This window comes from Protomyctophum parallelum (genome assembly GCF_964188405.1).
Source record: "Protomyctophum parallelum genome assembly, chromosome: 4".
Classification (NCBI taxonomy): domain Eukaryota; kingdom Metazoa; phylum Chordata; class Actinopteri; order Myctophiformes; family Myctophidae; genus Protomyctophum; species Protomyctophum parallelum.
This window is the reverse complement of record NC_139700.1, coordinates 46,194,299-46,208,845: the sequence shown is the minus strand read 5'-3', so window position 1 is coordinate 46,208,845 and position 14,547 is coordinate 46,194,299. Positions and strand designations below refer to the sequence as shown.

General features: G+C 42.9%; 1 protein-coding gene across 1 annotated transcript; it reads right to left on the bottom strand.

The window, feature by feature from the left end:
• Nucleotides 1-829: 829 nt before the first annotated feature.
• LOC310857220 (extracellular calcium-sensing receptor-like) lies at nucleotides 830-14,332 on the bottom strand (the record flags this gene model as incomplete). The annotated part of the gene is made up of 8 exons (XM_083762830.1): nucleotides 830-1,743; nucleotides 1,828-1,951; nucleotides 2,041-2,268; nucleotides 3,790-4,065; nucleotides 5,231-5,500; nucleotides 9,018-9,174; nucleotides 10,694-10,824; nucleotides 14,282-14,332. The coding sequence occupies 8 exons, from the start codon at nucleotides 14,330-14,332 to the stop codon at nucleotides 830-832; spliced, it is 2,151 nt and encodes a 716-aa protein (XP_083618956.1).
• Between the last annotated feature and the right edge of the window lie 215 nt (nucleotides 14,333-14,547).

Here is a 14,547-nt window from a genome sequence, read left to right as displayed (position 1 = left end):
CCATAACAAATTACTATAGGCCCTATAGTAATTTGTTATGGGCGCGTTATATAAGGGTAATACTAATAATAATAATAGTAATAAATGTTTCTCTTAAAAAATCTGCACTATCCACACGTTTCACAGATTTAATTTCTTTGCTAAATAGTTACTGTATCAATTATAAATCAGTGATACGATGAGCATCACGATACATTGGTTCATTCATGGCGATACGATATGATTCAATGATTTAAAATTGATACAGTAACTATTTAGCAAAGAAATTAAATCTGTGAAACGTGTGGATGGTGCAGATTTTTTAAGAGAAACATTTATTACTATTATTAGTATTAGGTACCCTTATTATTATTATTACACTTATTATAGTGATTCTCTGGCAAATACATGGACATTGTATTTGAACACACGTGAAAAAACCCGCACAACATGAACACAGAGAATACACACATGTGTCATATCGATAGACCAAACAATACGATACAAAGTAAAAAAATAAAATATATTCCTGCTTACATATCGATATACTTTGATACGTTGAAATTACAATTAATATTTTGATGCTGTTGCTGTATCTTTGCACCCCTAGTAATTATTTAACCCACAGAGAATATGCACTAATCCGAGAAAATAAATAAATGTTGAATGAATGAATGAAACTTGTATCTCTGACTGGATGTCCCTTGATTAGACTCATGACTTGCACCTGTAATCAATCCCTCTCTCTCTCTCTCTCACACACACACACACACACACACACACACACACACACACACACACACACACACACACACACACACACAATAGGGAGCATAGGTCTCTTTCAGGCTTATGTATTGCTGGCAGCACGACCCATTATGGCCTTCTTAGTGTTTCTCTCAGGTTTCAAAAGCATTATGTAACACTTTGGCCCAAACAATGCCGCCAAAAGGCCAAAACTAGATGCCAAAATAGCAAATACCTCCACTACGTCTGCATATTTGCCTGGAGAGCTGATATATGCTGGGATGAAGGCTATCCACACGGCACAGAAGATCAACATGCTGAACGTGATTAACTTGGCTTCATTGAAGTTATCTGGAAGATTCCTAGCCATGAATGCTAAGACGAAGCTGAGGAGTGCCAGTAAACCAATATAACCTAGTAACACTGCAAAACCAACTGTTGATCCCACTTCACACTCATAGACTATCTTATCGCTGTAGTATTGTGTGTTTTTATGAGGAGTCGGTGAGGCAGACACAAGCCAGGCTATGCAGATTATTGCCTGGATGGAAGTGAGAGCCAGAACTGTTCCTCTTTGCTGCATCGCACCGAAAAACTTCATAATGTCTGCACCCCCAGGCTTGGAGGCCTTGAACACGGCCAACACCACCATAGTCTTTACCAGGATGCAGGAGACACACAGCACAAAGCTGATCCCAAACACTGCATGCCTCAGCTGACAAGTCCAGAGTCTGGGTTGTCCAATGAACAGGAGTGAGCACATGAAACACAATTTGAGTGACATCAAAATTTGGAAGCTGAGTTCTGAGTTGTTGGCGCGCACCATTGGTGTCTCTCGGTGGTAGATGAAAATTCCCAACACAATGGCACAGGTAAGTGTGCCTAACAATGAGATGGTTGTCAAGGAGATACCCAGTTCCTCATGGTAGGAGAGGAACTCCACGCTCTTTGGGACACAGTGGTCACGCTGGGGACTGGACCAGAAGTCCTCTGGACAACTGGTGCACTCTGTAGAGTCTAACAAAGGAAAGACGATTAAGGTCACAGACATGCACAATTCCAGCCTAAAGATAATCTTCTGTATATACAATGTAAACCTACCAGTCTCATTGTTGATCTCTCCTTCAGAACAAGTGATGCAGTCAAAGCAGCAGACAGGTTCTCCTTTCCTTCTGGCCACACGGGTTCCAGGCGAACAGCTCTCACTGCACACTGACCGAAGTGGCTACAGAGGAAAGTGAACAACGATCAGTTTAAGTCCAAACTAAATTACATTCACAACATCAACATTAGTTATTGCATAGCCATAGCAACCTTTTTGGTTTCAAAGTTCCAGAAGATGCTGTCTTCATCAATGATGAGTTCTTCATCTCCAGAGACCGACGTCTTGTACACACCTAAATACTGAACCTCTGAGCTTCCATTAGGGAGCCACACCATGTTCATGACATCACAGATTGGCGAGGCATCGCTGTTCTCTTCAAATGATACTTGATAACCAAACGATGTGGTGAAGTTGATCTTTTCCAGGTAATACACAAGCTAGAAAAGGCGATGAACAAAATTACGAAGAGCAAGAGACACGATTTAAACATGAAATGCATATTATTTCCCCCAACCATAGGTGCATTGAGAAATGGGATTATATTTTAAAATAAAACCAATTAGGCAATTTGTATGATGTATTATCACTATAAGAAATTTGGCAACACAGTTTATTATTCATTATGTATAATATTATCTGTCTATGTCTCTGTCTGTCTGTGCGTGCGTGCGTTCATGTGTATCGTTGTAATCCACGTATAACTCGAGAACCGTTCGCCCCACCGACTTCAAATTCGACACACGCATTCCACACCACCACAGGGAGTGCAGTGCCCGGAGTCGATCAGACCGACGGTTGTACGGAACCGCCTCTGCCCGGGATCTAGGACAGGGCCCCCGACCATGGTCCATATATGGAGCTTGCCCTGATCTGCCATCAAAACACTCCATTTCTGGGCATGCAAGTAGTGCACATATACCAATCCTGGTATATGCACCTTTCCTTACGAATGTCCATGATTGTTGCCACGCTCCTAGAATAACCCACCCCATCTGCTTTGATTGTCACTATGGGCTGATCAGAGTTCGAACGTCCTGTATGTTATTGTAGGCCATCTTCCTAATAGATTCTATTATATTTAAGTATCTTCTTTGGGTTCATCTATTAGACTGAAAGAAAATACTTTGACAACTCTTGAATGAACCCTTTGAACCTTGTAAATGATCGTAATTCATTTTAAACTATTTAAAAACATTGACTGGTTACGTAATTAATAACAACCAATTAAGGTCATTTTATGCGTATGCCGTGGCTGCGTATGACGTGATGAAGATATGTACCATGTATGTTTCAGTGTCGGGTGGATTAAAGGAAATGCCTCTATGTATATATATGTATATGCAATTTGTAAGTTGATTAGCAGTATACTGTGGTTACTCGGGTCGTTTGATGCGTATGTCCGTAGCTGCTATGACGTGATGAAGATATGTACCAATGCCGGTGGTATAACTGGCTCTCAATGGTGACGTAATAATATGTTTCAGTGTCGGGTGGATTAAAGGTAATGCCCCTATGTAATCTGAAACCAATGCCATATCAAGCACAAATTAATCATTACGTCATACGCAGCCACGGATATACGCATCGGAGCGCCGGACGAACAACATTACTTGCACGCTCTGCTTGCGCAAGTAAGTTGATTAGCAGTATACTGTGGTTACTTGGGTCGTTTGATGCGTATGTCCGTAGCTGCATAATGGCGTGATGACGATATGTACCAATGCCAGGGTATAACTGGCACCGGACAAAAAAACATTACTTGCACGCTCTGCTCGCGCAAGTAATAACCGGGTGGGCATTTCCGGTTGTCCAGAACCATGCAGCACAAAAGCCTCTCTGCCCGGGCTCTGGACCTGATCACCTCCATATGTGGATCTGGCCTGTTCTGACATCACAACACGGGCACCAGTCTAGTTCATAATTATATCTCTAATAAACAGTTTGTTATAATATCACACCTGCCATGGCTGGACTGTCTGCAACGAGGCACAGCTGTGCCCGGTGAAAGGCCCTCTTCCTGGCACACACTGCAGCATGTCATGGAGGGCGTGGGCCACAGCATACACAGCCTTGTACACGGTCACCTCTATCCTGAGGTCAGACACATCCAGCAGGGTAGTCTCTGCTGTCCCCAGGTCCTCCTGTCCAGTACACACCCTCCCACCAGCGTCCACCCACTCTGACGGAAGGGGTGCAAATTTACACTGAAACGTGTGCTCCCAAAACTGCCTCACCTGAAGAGAATTAAAACTTAATCAGAAATATAATACCTTGTGAATATTTAAAGATGGAAGTGCCGTCATGTGAGTACCAGGACACGTAAACAATTTGGGGGGGAAAAATAAACAGAAAAAGTTTGGATGTAGCCTACAAAAATACCGGCGTAATACTAGCTCCATTCTAATCTAAACAGCATTTTACTGTGGGAGGGGTGGAGAAAATGGATTACTTTTATTTACCTCTACACAATATAAATATAACCTTGAACATAGAACTTAAACAAGCGGCTCACTATGAAATTTTCACGGCTATTTCCAAGGTCATTGCCAGGATGTATTTTCGACAAGAAGTCCTTGAGTCCTGGTATCTCTCCACGGTGGATTTCAACACCCAGGGTGCCTCTCAGGTAGGGCATGTAACGAGGATCCTGGAGGTTTGGGTCTGCTAAAAAATCCACACCAGCTATCCACTGCAAACCTGTCACCTTCTGCTTTACCACCTGTTGATTGTGAACAATTAACAATCAACGACAATTTAGCAACTAGAAAAGTGCTCCTCCGAGCACAGGTCTCCGCCATGTCAGGTTTGAAAAGGTGGCGCTAAAACAGCCCTTAGTTTTAAGATGTGTTGAATATGGTTTATTTGCTTATCGTGCAAAGAAGAAAGTGTAGGAGAAAACCGTTTAATTGTGATCAAATTGTATGATTGTATGCAATTAACCAAATGCTTGCAATTAAATAGAAACCTATGTCTGTATAGGCTTATGAAAGTGAAATGTCTTCACGTCGATATGACTCATTTCAGATTGAGTTGAGGTATGGTGTGAGTTGCCAAATGAACATGGATCATAACCAGGTACGTGCAGAGAGTGTTAGAGGGGCAGTGGCTGAAATCCTGTAAGAGGGCACTTTTGGACAAAAATAGCTTTAGCTAGTGGAGATGCGGTGCAACGACATGGATTTCTAAACAAATTTGTTCAACGCAAAAATACAAGTGTTCAAGTTCAGGAGACTTCAGGGGCATGGCATGGAAAGGAGTGGCATTTGCATTTCTTTCACCATTAGTAAATGCTACATTCGTGGTCTGGAAAGGGCAGTTCTTTTACAGACGGGTAAAAGGGCAGCTATAGAGGCTGAAGCCCCCTTTGATGTCTATGTGTGTGCACGTCTCTGATCTAACCTCGTCCATGAGTTTAAGTGCACGGATCCCATGTTGAATGACGGCGACCACGCGCGCTGTGGATTTCTTCATCACAGAGACAATTCTTTGCAGTTCAGCAGGGTCACTGTCCCAGGGTGTAGCCTCCACGTACGCCAGGCAACCCCAGCCAGACTGGGCCAGCTCAGTCTGGAATATTTGGCCTGCATCGTGGCCATAGGTATCATCAATAAACAGCAGTCCGAACCAAGTCCACTCAAACCGTCTCATAATCTGGAGTATAGCTCGCACCTGATCAAATGAAAAAAATAAAATAAATACTGGTAAATCTTTGATCTCTTTGAAAGTTCCGTTGCAGGATCTGTCTGTCTGTCTGTCTGTCTGTCTGTCTGTCTGTCTGTCTGTCTGTCTGTCTGTCTGTCTGTCTGTCTGTCTGCCTGTCTGTCTACCCAAATCAGTGAATCTCCTATAGATTCCACTAATTAAAAGGTATTTTTTGATTGATTGATTGAAATTGTATTAACACAGTTTGCAGAATTACAGTACATTTCAAGCACAAACTCAATACAAAGCTGTTAAATGTGAGTGGACGACCCAATAAACCATTACACTTGTTTACAAGATTGGGGTCCACCTTGTTCAATTCATCAAAACATTTAAAGACGTACAAATAGACAATTCTAAGAAAGAAATCTTTATCTTCTAATCTTTATCACAATCATATGAGAGGTGACATGTGATATCAATTACATTCACTAGAGGGATGTATTTGTCATGTGTGTGTGTGTGTGTGTGTGTGTGTGTGTGTGTGTGTGTGTGTGTGTGTGTGTGTGTGTACGTGTGTGTGTGTGTGTGTGTGTGTGTGTGTGTGTGTGTGTGTGTGTGTGTGTGTGTGTGTGTGTGTGTGTGTGTGTGTGTGTGTGTGTGTGTGTGTGTGTGTGTGTGTGTGTGCGCGTGTGTGCGTGTGTGTGTGTGTGTGTGTGTGTGTGTGTGTGTGTGTGTGTGTGTGTGTGTGTGTGTGTGTGGTGTGGAACATGTACTACTTAGAGAGGTTCACCTGGATGGCACTACTTATGATGGTTCTGAAGAAGGATGGGTACTGATTCCGGTCACTCAGGCAGGAGCACATGGCCCAGTAACTTATCTGAAAAAAGGACACATCTGTTCTGTAATATGACACTTTTTTCTTTTCTTTTTTGAGTGGTGCGCAACCACTCCAAGGAACAGCAATGTCCGTGTTCAGCTATGTACCTATGTGTGTCCGCCTATGTGGATATTGCTGCACTGTTGGCTGCTAATGAGAGAGAGAGAGAGAGAGAGAGAGAGAGAGAGAGAGAGAGAGATAGGGAGATAGGGAGATAGGGAGGTGGGGGGGTGGGGGAGTTGCACCACTCGGTTCACACGGGTGCAATTCTTTGCTCCATTTCCCCTGCAAGCAAAGCATGTGAGAGGAGTGAGCTGACAAGGCTGTTTTCATGCTCCACTCCACCTGTCACTGTGCTCAACAGTGGCGTGCACAGATAGACACTAGGGGGTGCTAGAGCACCCCCTGCCCTTTTGGCAATGTGCTCTTAAAGGGACACTTCGCCCTTTTTGCAAAAAAATATATGTTAATGACGTTTAGAAGCTTTAGATCACTTTCCTGGGGGTATTTATGTGTGTAATATGTGGTTTTAGATATTTTAGATTGTAGCAGTGAGCCTGTTGTCTCTGATGTCATGGACACTGGTCTCACTACCTTCCTGGACTACAATTCCCATAATTCTTTGGTGCACTGCTCCTCCTTGTGGATAGGGGGAGAGCTGTCTTTCTGAGACAACATGTAGTCCAGGAAGGAAGTGAGCCCAGTGTCCATGACATCAGAGACAACAGGCTCACTGCTACAATCTAAAATATCTAAAACCACATATTACACACATAAAGATCTCCAGGAAAGTGTTCTAAAGCTTCTAAACGTCATTAACATATATTATTTTGCAAAAAGGGTGAAGTGTCCCTTTAAAAAAAGAAATAATTTTTTTAGTGTGTGGAACATGGTGACATTGATCAAATCTTCGATTAAAAAGAAATAGCAGACCTACAAGCTCGTAGCGCGCCACTCGGTGGCGCGCTATGAGCTTGTAGATCTGCTATTTTTCAATAGCTAAAGCACCAAAATGGATTCCTGCCCCAAAATGCACTGCACAAGGTGCCCTTTTTTCACTTGAGCACCTGCCCCTCTAAATGTCTGTGCACACCACTGGTGCTCAACACCACAGAAGTGAAAGTGACTTGAAGATATTGCCGGAACTATATACCTCCTAATATTGTTGTGCCTCATTCAGGCATCCCTGCATTCAATTTCTTTCTTAGAAATGATTGATCTACTATATTAATGCGCCACGTCTCTGCGTGCGTACGTGTGTGTACGTGTGTGTAGGTACGGTTGTAATGCACGTAACTCGAGAACCGTTTGACCCACCGACTTTCACATTCGACACACGCGTTCCCACACCCCCACAGGGAGTGCAGTGCCAGGTATCAAAAGGCTCTGGTCAGGCTCTGCCAGTGCAGGGACTAATGATGCCATCTCCTTTCACCTGTGCAATTTCCAGCCTCTGCATGCCTCAGCCAATTGAGGCTCAACCAATCAGGCTCTGCCAGTGGGCCGAATTGATTGCCAAGTACACTTTTCATTTTGCAGTCTTGAATTCACACACAGGCACATACACAGATCTCCATGTGGGACACCGGCTGACCGTTAAAACGGGTGCTATGACAACGTATATCATCAGGTTCCAAAGTTGCATCGTTCCCAAGTAGGCCGGTGACCGACTGCGACGGTCACGTACAGGTCTAGTTTAAATTAAATGGTAATGTGTTAATGTTGACTTCGATTTCAAACTCCCCATTAGACTATAGGCCTATATGTGACCATGATATATATATATATATATATAATCCCTATACTCTTGGGCCCGGATGAATCCAACCTGGAACACAGATCCATTGCACTCTGACCTTATGAAAACCTACATTCGAAATCTGCCTGTTCTGCTGATATCGTATATCTCTTTCAAGGATAATGCGGGTGGAAACTTTTGTTTGATTTACACACAGTGTCACACAAACGTGAAAAAAACTGCCATACTTACAGTATATACTCCTATACTGTAGGACTATGTAAGTACTGTAGAAGGGCATTGCAACGATACATGTACATCATATTATACTGTGTATATCGTCTCTGTCGGGTAGACCCTCATGTCCTGTAACAATACTGTTACTGTAGGCCTAGGCTATACGGTTACTACTTGCCTATCGGGCCATGGCTCTTTAGTCGGCTGGTAACGTACTGTGCCTTTAGAATGGGGAACCCGGGTTCGCCTCCCGGTCCAGGCCACATTGGTGGCAGCGGTGGGACAGGTTAGCCGCGTTCCCCATTCCAAAGGCAAAGTATGTTAACGTACCCGTAAGCCCAAAATGTGTAGCTCTGTACTGTGTTTGGAGCTTGTTGACCTGCTACTTCGGATGCATTTGTGTGATGCTGTAGTATGATTGATCAAATATAGGGAATTTATGGGAGAAAAAAAAGGTTTCTGCCTGACAACAACAAATATGACAAGCAACCAAAGCACATATCATCAACAGGTGATGTCAAAAGGGGGGGGGGTTCAAGTAGTAAACTTACCAGGGGCACGCTGTACAAACCTACTACACTAGATATGGCGATAGAATTAGCTGAGGACGCAGCACCCACAATTCCGAGCACCGGCGGAGAGCCAACACAGCTGTCATCCAATAGAAAATGTGCCTCTCTCCCACTGACCAAAGACAATGCGGCACGGAATCCAACGCCAAGCGTGAAACAGGTGTCATAGATACTATATCCCAGCGTGACGTTGGGGAGCAGGCTGGGGTTGCTGTTGATCTCTGCCACGGCAAAAGCCATGGTCTGGGCCTGCCTGAACACGTCAATGCTGAAACTGTAGCACACAAAATACACTTTAACCCATTTTGGACTGAGGTCGATTTAAAAAAAAGGCTTCTAAATCCTAACATTTTTCTGAAAAACCCATGTTTCTATGTCAGTCGTGCTCAGCCTTTTTCATGTCAAGGACCCCCAGAATTATCTCTATTGGGCCACGGACCCCCATTTCAAAATATGTAGTTCCAGGGACCCACCCCAGAAGCCAATATTTTAGTTAAAAATGTTCTCTCTGAAAAAATAGCAGATCTACAAGCTCGTAGCACGCCACTCGGTGGCTACTGGATCTACTGGATCTACGCGATCCAGTAGAGCTAAGACAAGTCATTCTGTATTTCATATTGCTTAGCTTTGTTGTTTGATTGATTGAAATGGTGAATGACACAGTTTTACTGTGCTCAAAATAATTGATACTAAATGTACTAATGAGAAGAATTTTGCATGTTTGGGTAATCATTTAAAACAATGCATTACACTTTAACCAGACCTGTTTTAAAATCATATTGTGTTTAGTCAACTAAAAGTAGACACAAATTAAAACATTTCAGCAGCCATGGACTGGCACAGAAAATCGGCCTTGGCATTTGTGGTCTTCACACTGGCCCAAAGACTGTCTTTTTTCATTACGTTTTATTTTTGTTTCGGCTCAGCCCACGGCCCCATGACTGCCAGGCCCTTCGTTCTGGCATCTGCCAGAATTGCCAGACCAGCCAATCCGGACCTGCGTTTCAGATATCTCAAATGTGACTTGTATTTAAAAGATTAGATTAGATTATATTAGATTCAATTTATTGTCACTGCACACAGTATACAAATACTTTGACTATGAAATGAAGAGTGGCGTCTAGCCAGAAGTGCAATACAGTAATGCAGCAATGACAGAAGAAATACAGAAGAAATTACAGTATGTACAGTAATATACGGAACAATAAATAAGCAATAATAAATAAGCATGTAAGTATGTTGTAAGTAAGTAGGCTATAATAGATTAGGGGCTATATCTTGCGCCACCCCTTAATCACCCCTTAATCCCTAAACAAATGTGCCTTTTTTTTTTACTATTTAAAGAAAACATTTTCAAATAGTTCAAATAGCCGATCTACAAGCTCACAATGTCTCGATGTAGATCGGCTAGTTGAACTATTTTAAAAGGTTTTTTAACCCATTCTGGGCGGGAACCCCTTTTGGTGTTTTAAACATTATGTTATAATTTAGCAGACCTACAAGCTCATAGCGTGCCGAGCTTGTAGGTCTGCTATTTTAGAAAAATCGTTAAAATGTGCCTCAAATCTTTCCGAAAATTGTCATGATCTAGAAAACATTTTTTTTAAAGGTCGACGTCAGGCCTTAAAATAGTAAAAAATGGAAAAAATAAGTGTAGGGATACGCGATAAGGGTTGCGCAAGATGGAGCCCTCGGTATACGAGAAGAACAATCTGTACAGGTTCAAAAGGCAAAAGTACAAAAGGCTCAACATTTTGCTGTAAAAAATGACTCATATATATGTATATACTCACCCATAGCAAATGAGGTCCAGTTGCTTGGAGGTGAAAGACAGATCAGGGAAGACGGGTGAGAGGTTGAAATCAAACAACCCTCCCAGAACCACGTCTCCAGCCTTGTAAAATCTGTTGAGATTAAACAGTGCCTGCAACTCACAAGAAGAGGACGATGAGGAACACAGAGGAGAGAAGTAAGAGAACAATATCAAATATGAAAGCAGGTGTATGACTAAAGAAACCCTCATGACTGTCCTCTGTCTCACCCCCGCACCCATTCTCTAAAAACCCATTGTCCAGTTCTTACGTTTTATACACAGTGCTGCTGTGGCATCCCCTGTGCCACCACATGGCATTACATAATATCTCACAACACTGTGCCCATCCCCTGTGCCACCCTTATGACATTATGTGATCTTTCACAATGCCCATCTCAGAGCAGAGGCGGAAGTATAGATGCGGGCCTTAAAAGGATCCCTGGCTAATAAAAACACAGTCATTATTTTATTTCATTTATAAATAGTTATCATATTAACTGTAGGAAGTATTACGTTTTTTGTCGGCACATGCATTCTGTACTTTACATTATATATTAATAATATTGTTTCCACTCTGAAGGATTGTCAATCCCATCTTTACGCGGACGACACAGTTTTATATTGTGTTGCCAATTCTGTTGAGGTTGCCGTTAAGAACCTGCAGCTTGCTTTTAATACTCTCCAGGATGCCCTGGTTGAGATAAGACTCGTTTTAAATGCAAGTAAAACTGTATGCTGTTTTCTAGGGCTATGAATATTGACTTGGATAGTATACTTCTTCAGATGGCTCCACGATTGAGAGGGTCTCTGAATATAAATATCTTGGCATCTGGCTTGACGATAAACTTTCTTTTAAATTTCATATTGTTGATCTTGTCTCCAAACTTGGACAAAAACTAGGTTTTCTGTATAGCAATAAATTCTGTTTTCCAAATTCCAGTAAAAAAGCTATTATTGGGTCCTGCACTTTCCTCTCGGTCCTGGACTACGGGGACATAATTAATTTATAGGTCCTTCACTTTTAAAGCGGCTAGACACTGTCTACCACTCTGCCTTGCGGTGGACTACTGGAGATAGTTATGGTACCCACCACTGTGCACTTTATGAGACCTCAGGTTTATCCTCTCTGACAGAGAGGCGAGATAAGCATTGGCACCTATTTTTATATAAAGCCATTGCCGGGATGCTCCGTGACTATAACTGCTCCATGTTGGAATTGAACAATAGCACGTATCAGACCCGCTCTAGTGATTTTTTAAGGCTCAAGGTTCCTCAGGCTCAGACAGAGTTGGGCAGGACAGCTTTTTCTGTCTATGGCCCAACCTCGTGGAATTAACTTCAAAACTCCTTCAAACTGAGCTCCCTGCCATCCTTCGGTCAGATCAAAGGAATGCTCCAGAAAAATTTTCGCCGTGATTGCTCATGCTTCAATTGATTTATTTTACTGATTGTTCTGCATTTAAGTTCCTTTGTAATTTATCCTGATTTATAATGTTGTGTTGATGTATTGTTTTGACTGTATTTGTGAATTGTAACCGCGGCTACGTTGAAAATGAGGGCTTGCCCTCAACTGTATGTCCGAGTATAAATAAAGGTCATGATGATGATGATGATGATTCCATACATTCCATAGGCACACATGGACCAATTACAACATCAACTATTCTAAATATTCTTATAACGGCACCCACTGCCGTTATAAGAACTCTTCGCGTCTGGCTTAAGCAATTACAGCTTGTCCTTAGGGGTCATCTTAGACCACCTACCCACGCTGGGCAACCTACGCTGTCGAGGGTAACTTTTTGGGGGGGCGGAAGTTGTGGGATTTTGGCATAAGTACAGCTCAAAGAAATTACGTTAACATTTTTTCAAATCAGGTTACATTCTCCGTAAATGATACGGTGTTGTGATTGGTCAAACGGATATCGTATCTGGGGGTTGTAACAAGGAGACATGGCTCCACTCAAACTGCTGTGTCCACGCCCCAATTACTGCATTACTGCATAAGTGGTAACTGATTATCCCATCCCCCTATAAAGCCAGGTACCCAGTCATTCACTGTGTGGCCCTGGTTTTTCCCTAATGGGACTGATCGAGGGTATAGCTTACTGGGACCTGAGTCGGGACTTGATCACTGAGGATACGTCCCAGGTGCATCCATGCGATGTATTTCTTTAAGTGGTGCAACCACTTCCTTAAGTGACTATGTGTGTGGGTGTGTGGGTGCGTCTGAGCACGGAAACAGGATGGTTGTTTTTCACCACCTGTGCGCAACCTAACAAACACACACGCACATATTAACTGTATATATGGTGATTTCAGGTGTGCCAGTACAGTACAGTGACAGTACAGTACAGTAGAGGGTACAGTAGAGGGACCCCCACACGGTAACTCTGTCATTTCTCAACCGTTTCGGACGTGGGGCGGCTCGCCGGAATCGGGCCGACACTGGGTGCGTTCCTGTGGGTCTGGAACCCCCCCCCCCCCCCCCTGGAGACCCCCACACGGAGTTGCACCACTTACTTCACACGGGTGTGATTTTGTTTTTCTGCTTGGCTGTATATGCACTGACTTGTGTGAGCAAGGTATAGGCATCGAGTTGTTTTGATGTCAAACCATGCTTTAGTTTAGAATATCATTATGTGCATTTTTGCTCCTATATACAGATCTTTTTTTTTGTCATTGACAATGAAACGAGAATTTACGCCATATGTGTCTGAGCAAATCGGCTTTTTTTTTGTGCCAACACAAACATTAAGTACAGCAGGTTGGGTAATGTACAATGATAAGAGCGCCCCTCACTTCACACAGGTGTGGTTTTTGAATGGTCCTATTGTTCCTCAGGTGCGCCAAAACTATATGTTCTTGCGGCGGGAGCTTTATAGATGGGCCATTTTAAAAGTGATGTTGTATTATGTATCTTTATATTGTGGTTCTGACATAATGTTGTACTTCTATCAGGCATACCATCAGCAGGTGTAGCATCCGTTGTGTTCAGTGTGCATGCCGATACTCCTTCCATGAGTCCCTGCTGTACCAGAGCTTGACTGCAATGTCTTCTATGAGTCCCTGCCATGTACCTACAGTATCTATCATTGGGGTAGACAAGTAAGACGCGCGGACGCGGGAAGCGAACGCAGCTCGTAAATTTAGTGGGTTTTTTAAAGATTTGTTTTAGTGTATGTGTGCGTGCGTGTTTTTTTTTTACGTTTCCTTTAAGGTTTTTTTAAGTTTCTTAAAAAAAAAAAAAAAAATGTTTTTATTTTAAAGTTTTTTTTAAAGTTTTTTTAAGTTAAGTTTTTTTTTAAGTTAAGTTTTTTTTTGTGTGTGTGTGTGTGTGTGTGTGTGTGTGTGTGTGTGTGTGTGTGTGTGTGTGTGTGTGTGTGTGTGTTTTGTGTGTGATACAGCTGTGCCCTCTGGTGGCGGGCGGGTGGTGTTACAGCATGACACACACACACACACACACACACACACACACACACACACACACACACACACACAGACAGACAGACATGTTCTGCTAGGTCTCATAGTTAGTGCTCATTGCGTTCGCAATCACTGCATTCACAATGAGGACCTTGCCCTGCAGCCGTACCACGCCATCAGCAAGCTGAGTCATCGCCGAACAGTTGCAGCAACAACTGTTCTCTACAAGATGCACACTCCCAACTGTCCAGTGGACCTCAAAGCACTACTATACCTCAAGCTCTCACACCTCAGGTCGAATCACCCGGAGGGTACTACCAAGCCACGCCCTGGAAACCCCCAAGTTAAACACCAAATGCCTTGATAGGAGCTTTCTCCACTCTGCTATGAGGACATGGAACAGCCTTC